General features: G+C 40.6%; 1 protein-coding gene across 1 annotated transcript; it reads right to left on the bottom strand.

Moving 5' to 3' along the window:
• Positions 1-944: 944 nt before the first annotated feature.
• LOC308392834 (transmembrane and coiled-coil domain protein 3-like) lies at positions 945-15,649 on the bottom strand. Its single transcript, XM_080876103.1, has 4 exons — positions 15,405-15,649; positions 3,724-4,697; positions 3,385-3,520; positions 945-3,116 (listed from the first exon to the last, which is right to left on the bottom strand). The coding sequence occupies exons 1-4, from the start codon at positions 15,486-15,488 to the stop codon at positions 2,811-2,813; spliced, it is 1,500 nt and encodes a 499-aa protein (XP_080732229.1). The 5' UTR covers positions 15,489-15,649; the 3' UTR covers positions 945-2,810.
• Positions 15,650-17,414: the final 1,765 nt, after the last annotated feature.

The raw sequence follows: 17,414 nt of genomic DNA, 5'->3' as shown, positions 1-17,414 counted from the left end.
GACCATCTAGCCAAGCAAAGAGCACTTACACTTTCACAAAAAAATAAGAGTCACATTAGACTTCATCAAAAAAAATAATACTTTGATGATCATTCACTGTGATGATGTGGCAGGAGACAAAATCATCTGGATGACTTCCACAGAGCTTCATGTTCATTCAAAGTTAAGTGAATAAACAAAATCTGGTTGGAAAGAATATTTCAGAGGTATTGTAGCTTTACAGTGATGTGATTTTCTATCGGGCCTGATTGATATCGCTGTAATGTGCTCATTCATTAAACTGAAGGCATCTATGATCATCAGCCCCATGGGTGCTAAAATCCACACGGATGGGAGTCACACCGCTCATTTATGGAGAAGCATCTCAAATGGCCTCCACAGTCAGCAGATCCCAATCCAATAGACCATCATTGGGATGTGGTGGAACAGGAGATTTGGATGCAGGAATAACGGCATCAGTTGTGTGATGCTGTGATTACAATATGAACCACAATCTCTGAGGAATGTTTCCAAAGAATTAACCCAAAAGAAGGGACAACCTGGCGCTAGCCCAGTGTACCTAGTAAAGTGTGATTGTACAGGGTAAACTGTAAATTTCAGAACAGGGCACTACTTCTCCACACTGGTTTGAATATTACTGTTTCAATGAATCTTTGTAGTTTATATATTTGTTTGAAGTGATGGCTTTTTTCTTTCTTTTTCTTTTTGACTGAATCTATCATTTAGATTAAAGAAAAAAGAATAAACGTGTATAGTACTGCCATGCAGACTGTGTAATGCTCTGCCCCGTTCTTGCCTACGTTCATGTCAAAAGTGCAGCACTACCACCCCCTAGTGGTGATGAAGGAGATAGTGTTTAGTAGAAGAGCCATGCAAATACTTGGACTGCTTGAATTAGGTTTATTTATCCCATAAGAAAATAAGATAATGAGAAATAAAAATCAGTATTATTAACAAGGACTACACTGATACTTTTCCGCTGATATAAATATCTTACTCAGATGGCGTTTTACCGAACTTTGTTGTTTTATAACAGCAGTCCACATTTACAGAATGACACCAAATACAACAAAAATATCACAGTCACTCAACACCAATTCCATCAACAAGTTGATTTAAAAAGGTTTAATTTAACAGAAATGGTTAGACGAAGGCACATGATGCATAATAATACAACTGATTGATCAGATAGTGCACCAGAGATGAAAACAGCATGTAAACCAGATTTGAGTTCTGCTTGTAAAACTTCCTTTAAACATGTCAAAACGGGAACAAACAAACAAACAAAACAAAACAAAAAATCATACAGTCAATAAAACAGAAAGATGACGACAAATATAAATGCAAAGCTGATTATTGTGGCAGACAGACATTAAAAGTGGTCCACGGCTTTATGTGGAATTCTTGTAGGCAACGTTTACAAGACAAAATGAAATAACACAACTGTAAGTCCAAGAGAAAAAAAAATATAGGCTTGTAGTTTTTCACTGAGAGCTTTTCGCCTGCATCCTCTCTGCTGCGAGTAGTGAAGGCTTTTTTTGTTGTTTTTTTGCTCTTTTAAGAAGGGAATTGCATTTTTCCTCAGAAAAAGGCATTGTATCACAGTATACCCCATCATCTCTCTGTCACATTATTAGTAAAAGTCCAACATGAAAGTGGAAGTAGGGAAAACAAAAAGCCTAAGACATTATTTACTGTATATACAGTGAACCAAGTGAGCGGCTGTGCTGTGTGTCTATGCTAGAGAGCTGGTGTGTGCTGATATTACACTACTAGCATGCGCTAATGCAGATGGATTGATTTTTTTTTGCCCTTGAGAGAAGAGACAGCTGGTCTTGTCAGAGCTCAGCAGTGACTTCCGTGGTTATGGATCTCTCGTGCTAACATTAGTGTTGTTTTCCTTCCTTCCAGCTCCCTGTCACTGATGTAAAATCGCCCACTCCTAAAAGAGTAATTGTTAAAAACAAACTGTGCTCTTGGAAATCAAATATATTGCACTTTAGAACAAGGCCAGACAACGTTTTAAAAAAAAGTAAGAAGAAAGAGAATGCATAAAAATAGGATGTCCAGTGTCGCTAATTTTTGTCTGCAGATTCTCCAGTGAAACAATTACTTTCACAATTAGAAAAATATGGTCATTCATTCTCATGCAACCTGTTAATGTACCTTAAAACTAAGCCTGAGGACACTGAGGAACAGCTTTGCAAAGTCTACCTACCAGCAGCAAAACCTCTTAAAAACCATATAACAGTTTATGTTTTGTGTAAACGAAATGTCTGCTAGCACATATTTAGCAATCAGAATATCAAATAAATGCAAATATTCCTAAATATGGAAGCGTTCCTCTTCAGTGGAATTAGAAATTCATAGGCGTGGACAACAAGACACGACAACCGAGGTCTTGTTTGAGTTTTTGAGTGTAGTTTGATTTATGTTAAAGTCAAGCTGAAGACAAACGAGAAAGAATAATTGCACATCTTTATCTTATTTATGGATTATTTACCTAAAACAGTAACTCAATAATAAAACATCACTTTTCCTCCCCCCTCTTGACTATTGACTAGCAGAGTTTGCTGTTATGTAAATATAATTTGAATGTTATATGAAATAGTTAGTAACACACATTCAAGTTCTAGAGGAGAAAAAAATCAAAAGAGTTTTATTTCAGTCTGACTAAAAAAAGAGAGATCTGTGTAATTGCATGGCGACTACGTCTTCTGACGATTGTACAACCAATCCTCTCAGACCGTCCTCTCCTGACAACTTACAGCATCTGTGTTAATGATATTTTCAGTGTGTTTTCTTTCCTACTAAGCAGGCATCAATAACCTGTCTAAGGCATACTGTAAACGGTCCCAGTTCTTCCAAAATACAGTCAAAAAACAAATCCCCAGGCAGGTAGCTACCACATGATACCGGCTCCTCATCAGTGGAGCGGCAAACTTGGCAGCAGTGGAGACGCACACCAGGATGACGGTGATGATGGCCACCATGACGTTGATGCTCTTCCCCAGCAGGACTCGGGCGTCGTGGCTCTCGAGTTGGACCGTCTGCTGCTGCTGCTGCTGCTGGAGCTCCAGCTTGGACACGCGAGTCTGACACGACTCCAGGGCTTCCTGAGAAAGGTGGGGAGAGGGGTTTTTATGGGTCAGACCGTCTCTCAACTTGCTAAAGGGCATTTCGCTGACCTTTAAACACTCAATTACCCAAATTCCTCTAAAAGAATTCTTCTGCATCAGCAGAGAGAGGCCGCTTGGACAGATGACAATGGCCATGTGCTGAGATATTAGACACTTACAGGCATGGTGTATTTTTGCGATCCATCTTACGTGCTGCTTATGTGTGAAGCATCGCAACATAAGTAGATTCACCACCACTATTTACCTGTATGTCCCTGGCCCTTTCGTGAGCCTGGTAGGCCACCCTCTCCTCAATGCTGGCCAGCTCCTGCTTCAGATTTGCCATCTCATTCTGGTGAAGTTCTGTCAGGTCGTTCAGCTGGTCTTCCAAACGCTCATACCTGCCAGTCAACACAAGGGGATGGTTAATATTCATATCACTGCGGATTTTAAAGTGGTTAATGACACGTGGTATTAAGCTTATTGTTATCTCAAATTCTCTTAGAGTTATGCTTGTTTATTTTAGATGAACATTTTATATTGGTATGTCTGTTCTTATTATTGTTATTTAACAATAATGAAATGCCAAGTTGTGTAATCGTACCTGTATCTCTCATCCTGCAGTGATTGGCTGATAATGCCATACTCTCTCTCGAACTGTGCCTTTAACTCCTCTATATCCTCCTCCAGCTGATTCTGGGCATCTTTAATCTCCCTCACCTCCTCCAGGGTCAGGGCAAGTCTGCCCTGGTTGTCTTCCCCTGTTTGATCCCCCTTAGCTTGGCTCTGACACGGCCCTGCAGACGCTCCTGCCCCTGCTGGGTTTCCATTATTGTCTGAAACAGAAGCGCTGCCTGAGGAGCACTCGTCATCACTGGGATACTTGGGTTTGCCCACTATAGAGGTGCTGTTACTCAGTCCCTTCACTTCAGTGTCAGTGGACAGTGGAGAAGAAGAGTCCAGAGTGGTTTTGAGGTGGGCAATGTTATCAGCGCTGCCAAACTTGTTCCTGATGAGGTTGGCGAACTCTCTGGGCTTGCTGAAGAAGAAAGGAGGAGACAGCGAAACACCTGGTCCAATGGTTTTAATCTTGTCCATGGTCGGGTGTCGGCCACTGCTTGTCATGTCCCTCAGCTGTCTGGGTGACTCCCGGGGTATGGTGCTGTGTTTAACAGAGGAAGAGCGAGCGGGAGGGCTTTGATAGTTCTCACTGTCTTTCATCTTTCGATGGTACTGTTCCAGCTTCTTTTGCATCTGGGCAATGTTCTGAGCTGACTTCTGGTTCTTTTTCTCAAACACCTGCTTGATGCGCCCCACCTGCTGCTTGTCCGCACTGTCCATGAGCTTCAGATACTCAGCTAAATTCTCATCTCGTGTCGTTTGCTCGATCTTTATCTGTTCTGTGACTTTCAGTATCTTTTGCTGGAGGCTGTCCAAGCACGAGCGACTACGCTGGACCTCAAAGCCGAGAGCAGGATAGGGACTTCCATCACTGAGCTCCAGATCCAAATTATTCTCTGAAGAACCCCGGCGCATTGACAGCGGGAGGCCTATAAAACTGCTCTCTCTACTCCGGTCCTACAAAAGAAGAAAATCAAAAATTAAGCAAAAATATATGAAATTTGGTACAGTCAAGTATCAGTCAATACCACAGCGCTGCTATTAGAAACAAGCTACTTGTCATCTCACAGTACAATAAAGGATTTTTCCTTTCTCAGTTAAGAGACACTGGACTTGCACCACCTCCAAAATATATACACACATACATGCTTGTCACTAAAAGCAACCATCCAAAATTCAAAAAAGAAAAGTAAAACGCACATCGTACCACACACACAAGGCACATAATCTACGGACACTCATCGCACAAATCCACTGTTTTCAATTGCAGTAGGTATCCTATAACTGTTTCATGCTTTTAAATGTAGATGACAGCATTTTACTGTAATTTACAAGAGATATATTTTTCAGTGTAAATAATGTATTAAACTGGTGCATTTACAGGAAGGACCTTTTACTACCTTTTACTCTGCTTAATAAAAAAAAACCCCACAGCATTCTGGGAAAGTAAATATTTTATCAAGACTTCCAACTAAAAAAGTCTGAATTCAAAAAGTAAGGTTTTTATTTTATCCCTTTTTAAGATCAGGGCCTGTTTTCTAGTTTTGGCCCCAATTTTAAATTTGATCATATTATTTTATTCGACATAGAGCTGGGCGATAGAACGATAACGATATGTATCGCGATATAACTTTTACTGATAGAGAAATTAAGCTATCGCGATAGACCTCGCCGCTCTTGTCCTCAAAAAAAAAAAAAAAAAAAGGTCAGCCAATCCAAACTAAGTAGCGCAGAGCCGAACCAATCACAGCCGCAGCGTCACGTCGCGTGACTTGTTACGTACAGCACAAGTGCCAAGCCGCACGTGTGTTTGTTTGGGAAGCAGCCAGCGGGTAATGGAGCCAGCGGGTAATGGAGGAAATGGGTGTGCCGACTAGAAAAATCAACCGAGCGTGACCGAAGAGAAAACAGATAATGGTTCCAACGCCGGAGAGATTGTCAAACGGAAGAGCCATAGAAGTTCCGTAGTGGGAAGGTATTTCGGCTATTTCAAGTCTGACAAAAAACAGAGTAGCGTGCACTGTAAATTGTGCCGAAAGCAAGTCTGGAAATACAATAAACTGGTGCATGCGTCACACTGTGCGCCACGTTATTGTTTCGGTGAAATGAATTTCTACAATACTGTTACTGTTAATTCTACTCTCTGCAGTATTTAAATGCTTACATATACACACAGTTACTGTCCCTCCACACATACGACTCGGTTCTGCTTCTATGCCCCAGCTTTGTTTACTTTTTCCCACCGAGGCTTCTAGACTTCTGATTGGCCAACATTTCGGCACGGTTAGGAATCTAGCGCCACCTGCTGCTTTGGCATGTTCATAGCAGCGTTTTCCTTCATTTCTGCCTTTATGTGTGGACGGGATTCTTTTTTAAAACGAAAACGGAAAATCTCAGTTTTCAAAAATACCCGTGTACGTGTGGACGTAGCCTCAGTCTCTGACTGGAAGCGCTAATTCGTCATTCGGCTTTTGTCAGACTAAAGTAACTGTTAAAACTGTTTGAAAAGCTAAGCTATACAACAAGGAGAGATTGAGAATTTCCTTTTAGTTCTCAGTTTATTTGATATTGACAAAAGTTAGTCAGTTTTGTCTGTTCTTCTGTAAAACAAACTAAGATTTATTTTTAGAATTAATATTTTGTTTCTAAGTGGAATTGACAATTTAGTCTGTTTTGTTTGTTCTATTTTGAAACTTAAACGCTTTAGCGGCTGCCTTTTGTGTAGTTTGCAATATTTGCCTTTATTTATCTGAAAAAGTCTCATGTTCCTTAAGTACATCTACCCTGTTGAACTTATTATGGGAAATAAATATTTAAATAAAAACAAGCTGCTGATTATTTCACATTTTACTTGTGAGCAACGGCACATTTAAATCTTACAAATATAGTTATTTGGCTTATATCGTGATAGATATCGTTATCGCCTGAAATGAAAAAAACATATCGTGATATGAAAAAATCTCATATCGCCCAGCTCTAATTCGACAATAAAATTACATGTACACTTCCTGGGTACGAGTCTTTAATACAGAGGGTCTTTATCATTATCACAGAGACACAGCTATGCTAAACAACCTAAAAGTAGGTCAGCATTTTTAACTAAGCATTACAATCTACAGCTGCAGCTGTAAAGTAAAAGCACATGTGACCAACTGCTCATACTATGAATCCGATGTTTTCAGGTGCTCATTTGCTTCAAATTACTAGCTTAAATAATTGGGGTAAACATCATTATTTTCTTAGATACATACAAGAAAATACAACATTTCCACATAGTAATCTCTGGCTCGAGCACTATTCAGCATTTCACACTGTGAGGCCATCTGGGTGTGTCTATAATGCTCTTATTTGGAAAATCTGTTACATTTTAAGAGCCAGAATTTAATCCTGTTTGTTTATAATATAGATTAAAAAAACAGTTGACAAAATTCATACAACTACTCTTAGTATGTGTGAAAGAAGTGGAGCATGTACATCTAATGTAGGTCAGTGATAATGTCACACAAAGGCGCAAGGCAGCAGAAAATCCCTATTCCAGACAATGTACCCTAGTTTTACAGTTAATAACCGTTTTTTGTGATTAAAGCTGAACGTTATGCTCACTTTTTGTACTCTGTTGTAGGTTTGAGGAAGTAAGCATAATATATACAGGCTGAGTAAGCAAGATTGCATTTACTAGGGAACTAGAAGACATCCCGTTATGAGGAAACTGTAGGAAAGCAGAGAAGCAAAAATGTAATCATGCTTCTAAGCTGCACTTTAAAGAGCAGAAGTGTCGCTTAAAGTGTAAAAAAAAAACTGCAGCCCATCGGTGGCTCAACAAACCATTTCGTCTTGCAAGCTGATCACAGTGCAACACCCCTGTAGTGAAAGAGGGTGTAAGCTATTAAAGCCTTACACTAAGTGTTGTACAATAAGCACTATAGGCGGCACAAAACTGCACTAATCCTTAACAAATGTAACACCGCTAGTTAGTAAATAAACAGCTAACTCAAGCAGGCTCAATCTTGCTTAGCATTTCAGCATCGCCACGTAATGGTCACTTATTGCAAGCTAAGTATCTTGACATCAGCAAATGCACCCACAGTTAACCACATAATGAAACTTCTCAACACATGACTCCCACGTGAACCTCGAGAGAAGGTTTACAGGATGATGTATGAGTACATGCCTGGTGCACACACTGAAAAACACTGCTCAGACTAAAACAAAAACACAGTCAGCGGGACCATCTTTCTGAATTCAGCTTAATTCAAGGTATCCAATTACACAGGTGAATAGGATTTACCTGCTGTTGGCTCTATGATGTCACACCAAACTAGCCACACTTGTTTAATAATGTGAAGGCAAGAATCTAATGACATGATTATTACTGCAGCGCACTGTGTTTGTACCACAGTGAACAAGCACAAACAGCTTCACGTATATTTGTAGCCATGCTTGTGGTCACGTTGATGCAGACTGTAATCAGTCTGCAGCCACTGAATGACATGCTGCATGATTTAGCACACATAACTATGGCTCCAGGAATATATATCTACTGGTGTTGTAATGCCATCATCAGGCAACAAGGCAATTTTCCCCAATATTTAACCTAACTATCAACGCAACTAATAGCATGTTCAGTGCCTTGTTCTTAAAGGGAACTTCTGGCAGCAACTTTAGAAGTCCAAAAATAAAAATTATTTCCACACCAGGAAAAAAGACTTTTAATCAACTACCAGTTAATTAATCAAGCATTGATAATATGCAATCAAACATACAAAGTGAGGTCACGCTGCTGTTTTATTCATTGCTATTCATTCAAGGTATCCTATTACACAAGTAAATTCAGTTTACTTCCTGTAAACAGAGTATGAGGTCAGGTAAAGGAGGTAAATTCCATTTACCTGCTGCTGGCACTATGACTTCACGCTCAACTAGTCAAACTTGTTTGATAGCCTGATAAGTTAGGGAAGAACTGATTATTACTAGAAGAACCTGTTGGTTACGTTGGTGCAGACTGCAATCCTCAGCAGCCACTGGATGAACTGTGACATAATTTATATATACATATCTGTGATCCCAGGAATATGTATAATATGTATCGTGACTTTGTAATGCCATCATCGGGTCAAAAAGTCAACAATGCCACTAATGGCATGGTTAGTGACATGTTCCTCAAACGTGTTCTGTTCGGTCTCTGCTTTCAAAGTCCAAAAAGTTACTTCCACCCCAGAAACAAGTATACTTTAATCAACAATCAGCAAACTAATCATGTTTTAATAATACACAAACAAAAACTTAAAAGCTAAAGTTAAACTGTTGTTTTATTTATTATAATATAAGATTCAAGCTAGCCATGTTAGTTTCAGACCATTTCACCCATCCTGGATGCTCCCCTTGAACTGAGCCCTCTAAGAAGGACACCACTGGGATAACATGATCAGCTCAAAAAACAAAACAAAACATGGTGGCAAACTGTGATGGCTGAGCTGACAGATCCATTACTTCCTCTAGGAATGAAGAGGACAAACTAACTCCACAGCATCCATCTATTAGAGAATCACTGATTTAGTGCAAATCAGCAAATGTTGGAATGCTAACAGGCTCAGCTAAGATTGTGAAAACAGTAACAATTACACTTGTTAAACATCATTATGAGCCTGTTGCAAAGGCAAAATCAGCATTAAGCTGCCATCATGGATTTAAACTAATGTCATTTATACACACACACACACACATATATAAATATATATATTTGTCTGTAATTACACAGTATATTCTTCATTATGTGTAGTGTGTAACTGGAGAACAGCACGCTTATTTCTACAAGCAAGCCAGGGTTTTTTTCAGCCTCTGTCCTCATCCTACTCTCACACTCTCTCTGGCATCTGTCCTTATTGAACACAGAAGTCTTTCTCTGCAGAGAAAAAAGCTTACTTTGTCATGTTCTACCTCTGCCCTGTCCAGGACTGAGCCACTGCATATGGAATCACTGGCCTGACGTAAAGCCAGACGAACCCTGCATCCAGTTGTGGTCTTGCCCCATCGGCTGTGAAGGCTCTAATTCTCCACCAAACAATAGGTTTCACATATAAACCGACCTTTTAGTCAAACCTGATTTCCATACAAAACAATAAGAAACTTAATGTTGCCTCGCTTAAGAGGAAGTGTAAAGTAAGCTGCTGTATTGCTCACTCAAATTACCAAATCTTTTCAGAGTTCATATGACAGTCACAAAGAACTGCCTGTTCCACCAGACAGCTTAGACTGCATGCTATTTCTGCAGTGCTTGAACAAAGCTAGCTCCTCAGGCGCTCTCCCACCACTAGCATTTACTTTGGAAATGTTCAATATTGTCCTCTGCACCATTAGGGGCTAAACACTGAGCACAGGGGTCTTACTCTGTTGCTTCAATGTGCTGAGATAACATAAATATGGAACAAGTGCAAAATAGATCAGATGGAAACCTGGCAACCACTGGTGAATCACTGCCGAGGCCTGCAGTAAGATTTATGTAAAGGGTATTGATAAAACTTCCACACTTGTACTGCACCTGAATTTCAAGCTTAAAAATGATAAAACAAGGAACTTTGTGATATAAACACAAGTGTCTTTTAACTGGATGAGGCCATAATCGTGAGAGCGACCTAAATAACATAACCCAGACATTTTTTACATTCTGGAAACCATCTGCAAGTATGACAGCTGGCAATTTCCTCACACGAGATTGATGAAATTGTATCATTTCAATTTAATAAGCACATCTGCACCACCACTGCTGCTGCTACTTAAAATTTCGAACCACTCTGAATAACCGCAGGAGCAATCTGAAGGTCTCTGCGGATGAGTGGTCCTGCTAAATGAAGTAGGCTCACGCTGATGAAAATGTCCTCCCCAAATCTGCTGAGGAGCTGCCCTACTTTTCACTCACTTTCTCCAAAAACATTTGTGCAGCCAGAGACCGGTGAGATCCCGGTTACATTTTTGATCCCCTCTAATCGTGCCTTTAAAATATGTTTTATCACTACAAATGAGGTGTGTTCTCACCCTAAATAAAGTCTTCGAGATGCTGTCTTTTGAATTAGCAAGCCAGGCAATACACCCACTGGTGTTTTGACTCACAAATAGATTTTAGTGTGTCAGTAGAGCAGAAGAAGAAGAAAACAGAGAGCGGGAGACAAGGCAGAGAGAGAGAACTGTAACAGATATAAAAAGGACAGGAACAGAGGTTGCCCCCAAACAGAGCTCAGCAGTACACATCATCCCAATCATCATCATCATCTCCAACAGCAGGATCAGCAGGAGTCCTCCGTGCCCTCAGGGTGCCTCCTTCACAACTCAACCCTGCATGAGCCCCCTGTTCCCCCTCCCACGCTGTCCTACATAGCACACAGTCTGTCCAGCACCATGACCCATTTAATAAGCCCTGACCTCGCTTGACAGCATAACATAAAGATCCATCTGCATTAGCCTCAATCTTAACCCAACAAGGAAACGCTGTGTGTTGTTAGGCCTGAGAAAACCCACTCAAAACTTAGCTACAGTTCGAGGGCAAAGTCGCTGCAGATGCTGCTTAGCTTGCACTGAAGTGTACTCTCTCTTGGATCAATGATCTAGTTAGTGATTCAATTTTTCATGCAAAGGCAGGCCTCGCACTCATCTGCCCACTGCACCACCACGAGAAACAGACTGAGCAGCAATTCAGCATTTAAGTTCTGAGGAAGAGCAAGGGTGAGAGCTCACAAATTATTTAGAACTGGGTGGATATGCAGGGGATGTTTACTAAATTCTGAGTAGTATGGATAAAATAAATATTGGTTTAGATTGATTGAACGTGCAGCTGATTTCTTTTCATCTTGCTGAACCCACTGCCCCTTTCAGTTTGAGTGAACATTATTATAACCACAGACATTTTCTTATGCAAACAGGAACACATTGTCCCCAATACCAGGAAGTAATGTTTGCTAGTACTCACAATCCCTTTTGCAATCTAGAGAAACCATCAGTTCACAGGGCCTGGTCATGCAAGTGCACAAGCACATTCAAATACAAGCACAGGTGTTTGCACCAGTTTGATGTAACTGGATCCAAATGACAAAACATTTGGTGTTTGGTGTGCTGTCACTGGCTCTTGGCACGCCCAAGTAAACACGCACAAACAAGGCAACGGAGCTGGCACACTTGAAGAGATGGAACAAAACCGTCCCTTCAGCCGAGAACAGAATCACAGAGGGGAAGAAGCCCTCGATGCTTATTGGTATTCCCTCCAGCTGATCCTCATGGATACAGACGCTCTCCCACTCAGGGCTCACACAGGGAAACAGGAAGAAAACCAGCGATATGGAGCGTGAGAGGGACAAGGAGCACATCTTTCATTTTAAAGAAACCTGACCCGGCGTCTTCCCCCCTCCGCCCTCTCCTCTCATCTGCATCCCACAGCTGCATATGTGGTCAAACTTTGATTGCTTTCTTTACTGAGGGGCCAAACTGTGCACCTTATTGGACTAAAAGGAATGGGGAAACTTGCAACAGAGTCTAAAGTCTTAAATTCCCTGAATGAATGATCCCCAGGGGGTCAGGGGAATTAATTGCTTAAGACATATTCACTATTATCTTAGAAGACAAGCTGCTCCAGGACTAAATCAATAGTCCATTAACACTTACTAGTGCCTGCTTGCCTCCAGTGACTGAGAGAGTATTGAGCGGGATTCAATTAAGATAAATACGCAACTATATTCAAGTGACCAAAACCGTTGATGTAACGAGGCTGGCGAGGACTCGAACACTTCAAAAGATATTTTCGGCTGCTCCCTTATTCGCGAGGTGTCACGGCAGGTAGCTCTGCATGTTTGGTTTGGCAGATTTTTTTTTTTTATAACACTGGTGCTCTTCCTGAAACAACACTAAAAGGATTCGTGTCTCCTCCCGGCATCGAACAGGAGATCTTTCAGTAAAGCACTACATCACAGAGCCACTGAGGACTGAAGCACTTCTTTAGCCTTAAAAAGAAACACACAGGACCTACTTTAAAAACTTTTATTTAAGGACTCTGGCATACAATGCACAACATGTAAATATTATGCCGACGTGAAGGTCAATGTGCACCTTTTGCACGATAACACGCATGCGAGAATAGCATTACAGGTAAAGGGCACAGTTCACATATGGAGAGCTGGGTCACGGAGAAATGCCACAATCTCAGCAGAGCCACCACTCAGTAAGGGTTAAAGGCAGTCTCTGGAAGCCAGCCACGAAAAGCCAAGTTGCATCATTTTTGGCCTCTAACCCACTATATCTGCTGCACAATGGCTTTTTGAGAAACAAAACTGGAATGCCATTTACGGGCAACAAAATGAGGAAAAGCAAAACTACACAGCACAGCATTAATAAACCAGCTAACAGTCAGATGAGCTGATCCACTTTACTGTGTTAGCGATTATAACAAAACTGGTCTGACTGCTTATATAAGAATCCGGCTATAAAGTTATTCCGCATGATTCTTTCAAGCTGTACTCCAGGGGAGAAGTGATCGATTTCAATTACTTATACTCTTAATTCAGTTTAAATTCAGTCTATTAACAGGAACCTAACAAAAAGGGGGAAAAAACCCGTAATAGCACTTTTTAGTGACTGGGTGTCAGATGTAAAGGTTCATACTGAAAATGAGAAACAGTTTGCTGCTTCATGCCACTTTACTGAAGCAGCGAAAGAATCACACGTTTTATGTGTTAAAGTTTCTGGCTTTTAACAGATAACAGATCTGCCCCAGCCATTAGGGGACTTCTGACTCCTCGTGTGGTTTTCCCCCTAACCACCCAGTTTTAGTTAGCTACTTTTGTCAAGTTTCTTTCAGCTAAAAGACTTGTCATGGGACTTGAGTTAAGTGCCATTCTGATACTGTGTACTCTTAAGATTTTGAGGATATAAGCATATAAATAAAAACTTTCTTTTTTCCTTACTTTCATGAAATTGTAATATGAGTCATCAGGAGATTTTGTGATATAATCCTCCTTACCCTTCATCTACATCTGAAATCCTAACTTATGTGGTCGCTGACCACAAAGAGAACTCAACTGCGCTATCAAAAGAATATATTATGGTATAGTTTCCTTTAAATATCTGCTGTTATCGCTTTAATATAGATGAGCTGGGATCCTCATATGGTTGTGAAATAGTAAATAAATCCAATCAGAATAGGTTGCTCTGAACAAGCAAATATTTGATACAGTGTTTGCGTGATTAAGGTTTGTATTTGAACAACACCATAGCTGTTTTTACAAAGACCGATTCAGCAAAAATATTCCCTGGTGGAAAAAGTCAGTAAGCAAGCCGTTCGCCTGAGAAACTTGTATTGTCCCCTGTAGAGGAACCGACTTCTTGTAGGTACTTTGCATAGTTTCTTATCAGTCTCTGACACCAGCTTCCTGGGAAAATTAGCAGTGAGTGCGCATATTACATGTTAAATATTCAGTACTTTAGATTTTTTCTTTAAAGTGAACATCTTTCCAAGAAAGAATTGATGATCTTTCAAATTTACGAGCAATCATCATGACAGACTTGCAAAGGGAACAGCAGGCACTGATTCTAATTGATTTGAAAGTCGAATAAATGCGGGGAGCGTATTTACCTTTTCTGTGTGACTGACCTGCTTTTTATTTGCTTAAATTGGGAGAAATCACTAGAAAATATTGATTTTATGTATCACTTGATTGAGTATATCTCTTTGATTGTTTAAAAGACAATAAGCTGTTTACGTGTCCAAATATGTTTGTTTTTTGTTTTTAAGTTAACCCTTTCCGTGGGTTCTACTTACTACTTTTTCACAGCTGTGCATGACAGTAAGGTGGGGATGGATGAGAGTTTATGTTTTTTTTACCCTTTAAAAACAAGGTTATGAACTGAGTCACTGAGCACAAACACAGAAGCACCTGTAAGACGCAGCGCAGTACAGTAGCTTATAACAAACACACTACCTAAGCTATTAAGTTTCCGCTCAGACTATTAGTTCTGCTGATAGCAAAACTGATAACCCAGCCAATATTCTTGGAAACAATGGGGGAAAATGGCCAGCTCATAATTTACTTTCCAACAATACGTTTCATAAACTTGTTCGCAACTTAAAGCTGGTCCTCATACCAGCTGGCCTTACTGAACATTTACCCAATATTGGCCTAGGCTGACTCACATATCGGGCAGACTCCACACCTGTGAGCAACACAGCAGGATCACAAACCATAGCCTCGAAAATGAACAAATGCATGGAATATGTATTAAGGAGTCACGTGTTTGTTTGGTTTAATATGTTTGCATGCTTCCACTAAACTTACCACCCTTGTGTTTAGAAACCATATTTAGGAGTGGTGGGCGTGTGTCTCTAAGAATCAATAAAACTTTTCAGATTATTATTAAACCATAGGATCAACCGCTTTTGGTAGCCCGGAGTTCACAGCCTCGGAGTCCCTTCACATCCCCATGAAGACATGCCCTTTTCTACGGTATCTGTATGAGAGCGGCTCACTGAAAGCTCTTTGTTCGGGGAAACACGCAGCTTTAAAAGCGGCGCAGCTGTCGGTTTCACATGACGTGGAGCTCGAGAGGCAACAATGCATCGCCGGTACAGTACGGGTCCTGCCGTTCATCACACAACAATGCTGCAAAAACAGTCATTCACACACTCACCATCCGGCTGCTGCTGCTGGTGCTGCTGCTGAGGTATTTCTCGACTTCGGACAAACTTCGCACGGACACGTTTGCGCTGGGCATAATAACCTCCAGTTAGTGGCCAGTTAGGAGCTGGTGGGTCGTCACTTCGGTGTCAGGACTAGTTTACAACTGTCGCCTAAACTCGTATCCATGTTTAGCCCCCCTTTTTTGCTCTCTCTCTCACTCCCTTACTCACTCACTCACCCGTGCACTGGCTGCTCCCTTCAACAAAACTGCGCGTGAACCTAAACCCCGCCCACTCGTCTCTCTGAAGGGTGGCTCAGCTGAAAGAGGAGGGGTTAACTCTTTAAACACACGTACCTGCCTGCTGAAGATAACACAGCCTTGAAACTCTTTTTCTCTCTTTCTCTCTATTACCACAACAATTTAAGGTACTGTAGTTAGAAATATGCGCATTAAATACGGTTTTAGATATATTATAAATGGAGGAATCTCGTTTTGGAAAGTAAAAGTAGATAATAACTTATGAATATTTAAACCACTTAGCCTACATGTGTTATTAAAGGGGAAAAAATGCATTATAAGCAGGCAATCTAGTTATCATCGATTGAACTCTTGAGAGCATTTGCTAGAGTAAAAGCTGAAGGACTGTGGTTTAAAATTACTGTTGCAAATATCAGTTTAAAAGCTCATTTGTTGCTCTTGAAGTATCAAAGTGCACATCCTGAATTGGGTTCTACTTACCCTACAGAGCATTACCTAAGTCATTCAGTAAGCTGAATAATGCATACATTTTCTGAAGGGCTGAGTTTTTAAATTTAGTAAAGTGTGAAAGGGAAGGTTTACCAGATTGCATTTCGTTGCCCTGTACCTGTGCATGTGCAATGACAATAAAGTTGAATTCTATTCTATTCTATTCTATTCTATGTGTGTTTTGGAGGTGGCAGCACTGACTGAAAGATAGAAGGATGAGTTGGAGACTGTGGTTTGGAGACGAAGTTAAGGAGGCACACTTGGCTGACTTGGTTCAGATGTGTGCAGAGGAGGGAGAGTGACTATATTGGACAAAGGATGTCCAATATAGTATATGGAGGGAGAAAGGACAACAGAGGAGGGTGAAGAAGTCACTTGGATGAGTGATGAAAATGTTCCTACGACCAAAAGTGAACAGAGTTTTGTGGGATTGAGCTGGATGATTGAGCATGGATCAACACACATCAAAGAATCTCATGGATGTCATGAAGGAGGACATGTGGAGAAGGGTGCGGATGATCTGCAGTAGGGGCCACTGAAGGGAGCAGTTAAAAAAAGAAGTAGTACTGAAACTGGGTTACTAGTACCCAGCTGTTAATGTGGTGTTGTTGTGGTGTGAAAAAGAAAAAAAGTGTTTTTTTCCTCTGAGCTATGAAGTTTTGACAATTTAAGTATCACAAAGTGCATGAGGATTCACTCAGATATTACTTACTGTGTCGTTGTAAAAAATACACCGATGAACATGTATTCAAAACCAATCTATATAAACTATTAAAGTAATTACTTGTGGGGAACAAACCCTTTGTTTCTTACTGTAGGGTTAATGCCATTGAACGATGCGGTCATTTTTAAAACTGTGCAAAAATAAATACAAGAAATGAAAGTGCAAAAGTACAAAAAAAATGTGATGACCATTATTACGTGATAATATTTCAGCTTAAGTGGTGAAAAACAGGGTGGCAGTCAAAATGCGGAAGAAAACTAAGCAGTACACGCTGCAAAGTGAAAAATGTTGTAAAATAGGGTGATGATTGCATGTATCTATAACCAGACAATCAGCAGGCCTAACAGGAAGGAAGGAGGTTTGGCCTGATGATACTCACAGCAAGTTTGATCATTTTAGATAAACCGACAGCATAACTGACATATCGTGCTGATGTTTCCCTCCAAGAAGTATTTCAATTTGATGTAAAAGAATCTGGCTTACATATAACCGGTTCTGTCACCTTGTTTTTCAACACTACCCCCCCTCCCCCTCCTCACCCCTCCCAG

Source organism: Rhamphochromis sp. 'chilingali' (genome assembly GCF_963969265.1).
Source record: "Rhamphochromis sp. 'chilingali' genome assembly, chromosome: 2".
NCBI classification, from domain to species: domain Eukaryota; kingdom Metazoa; phylum Chordata; class Actinopteri; order Cichliformes; family Cichlidae; genus Rhamphochromis; species Rhamphochromis sp. 'chilingali'.
The sequence above is the reverse complement of the archived record's forward strand: the minus strand, read 5'-3'. Positions and strand labels throughout refer to the sequence as shown.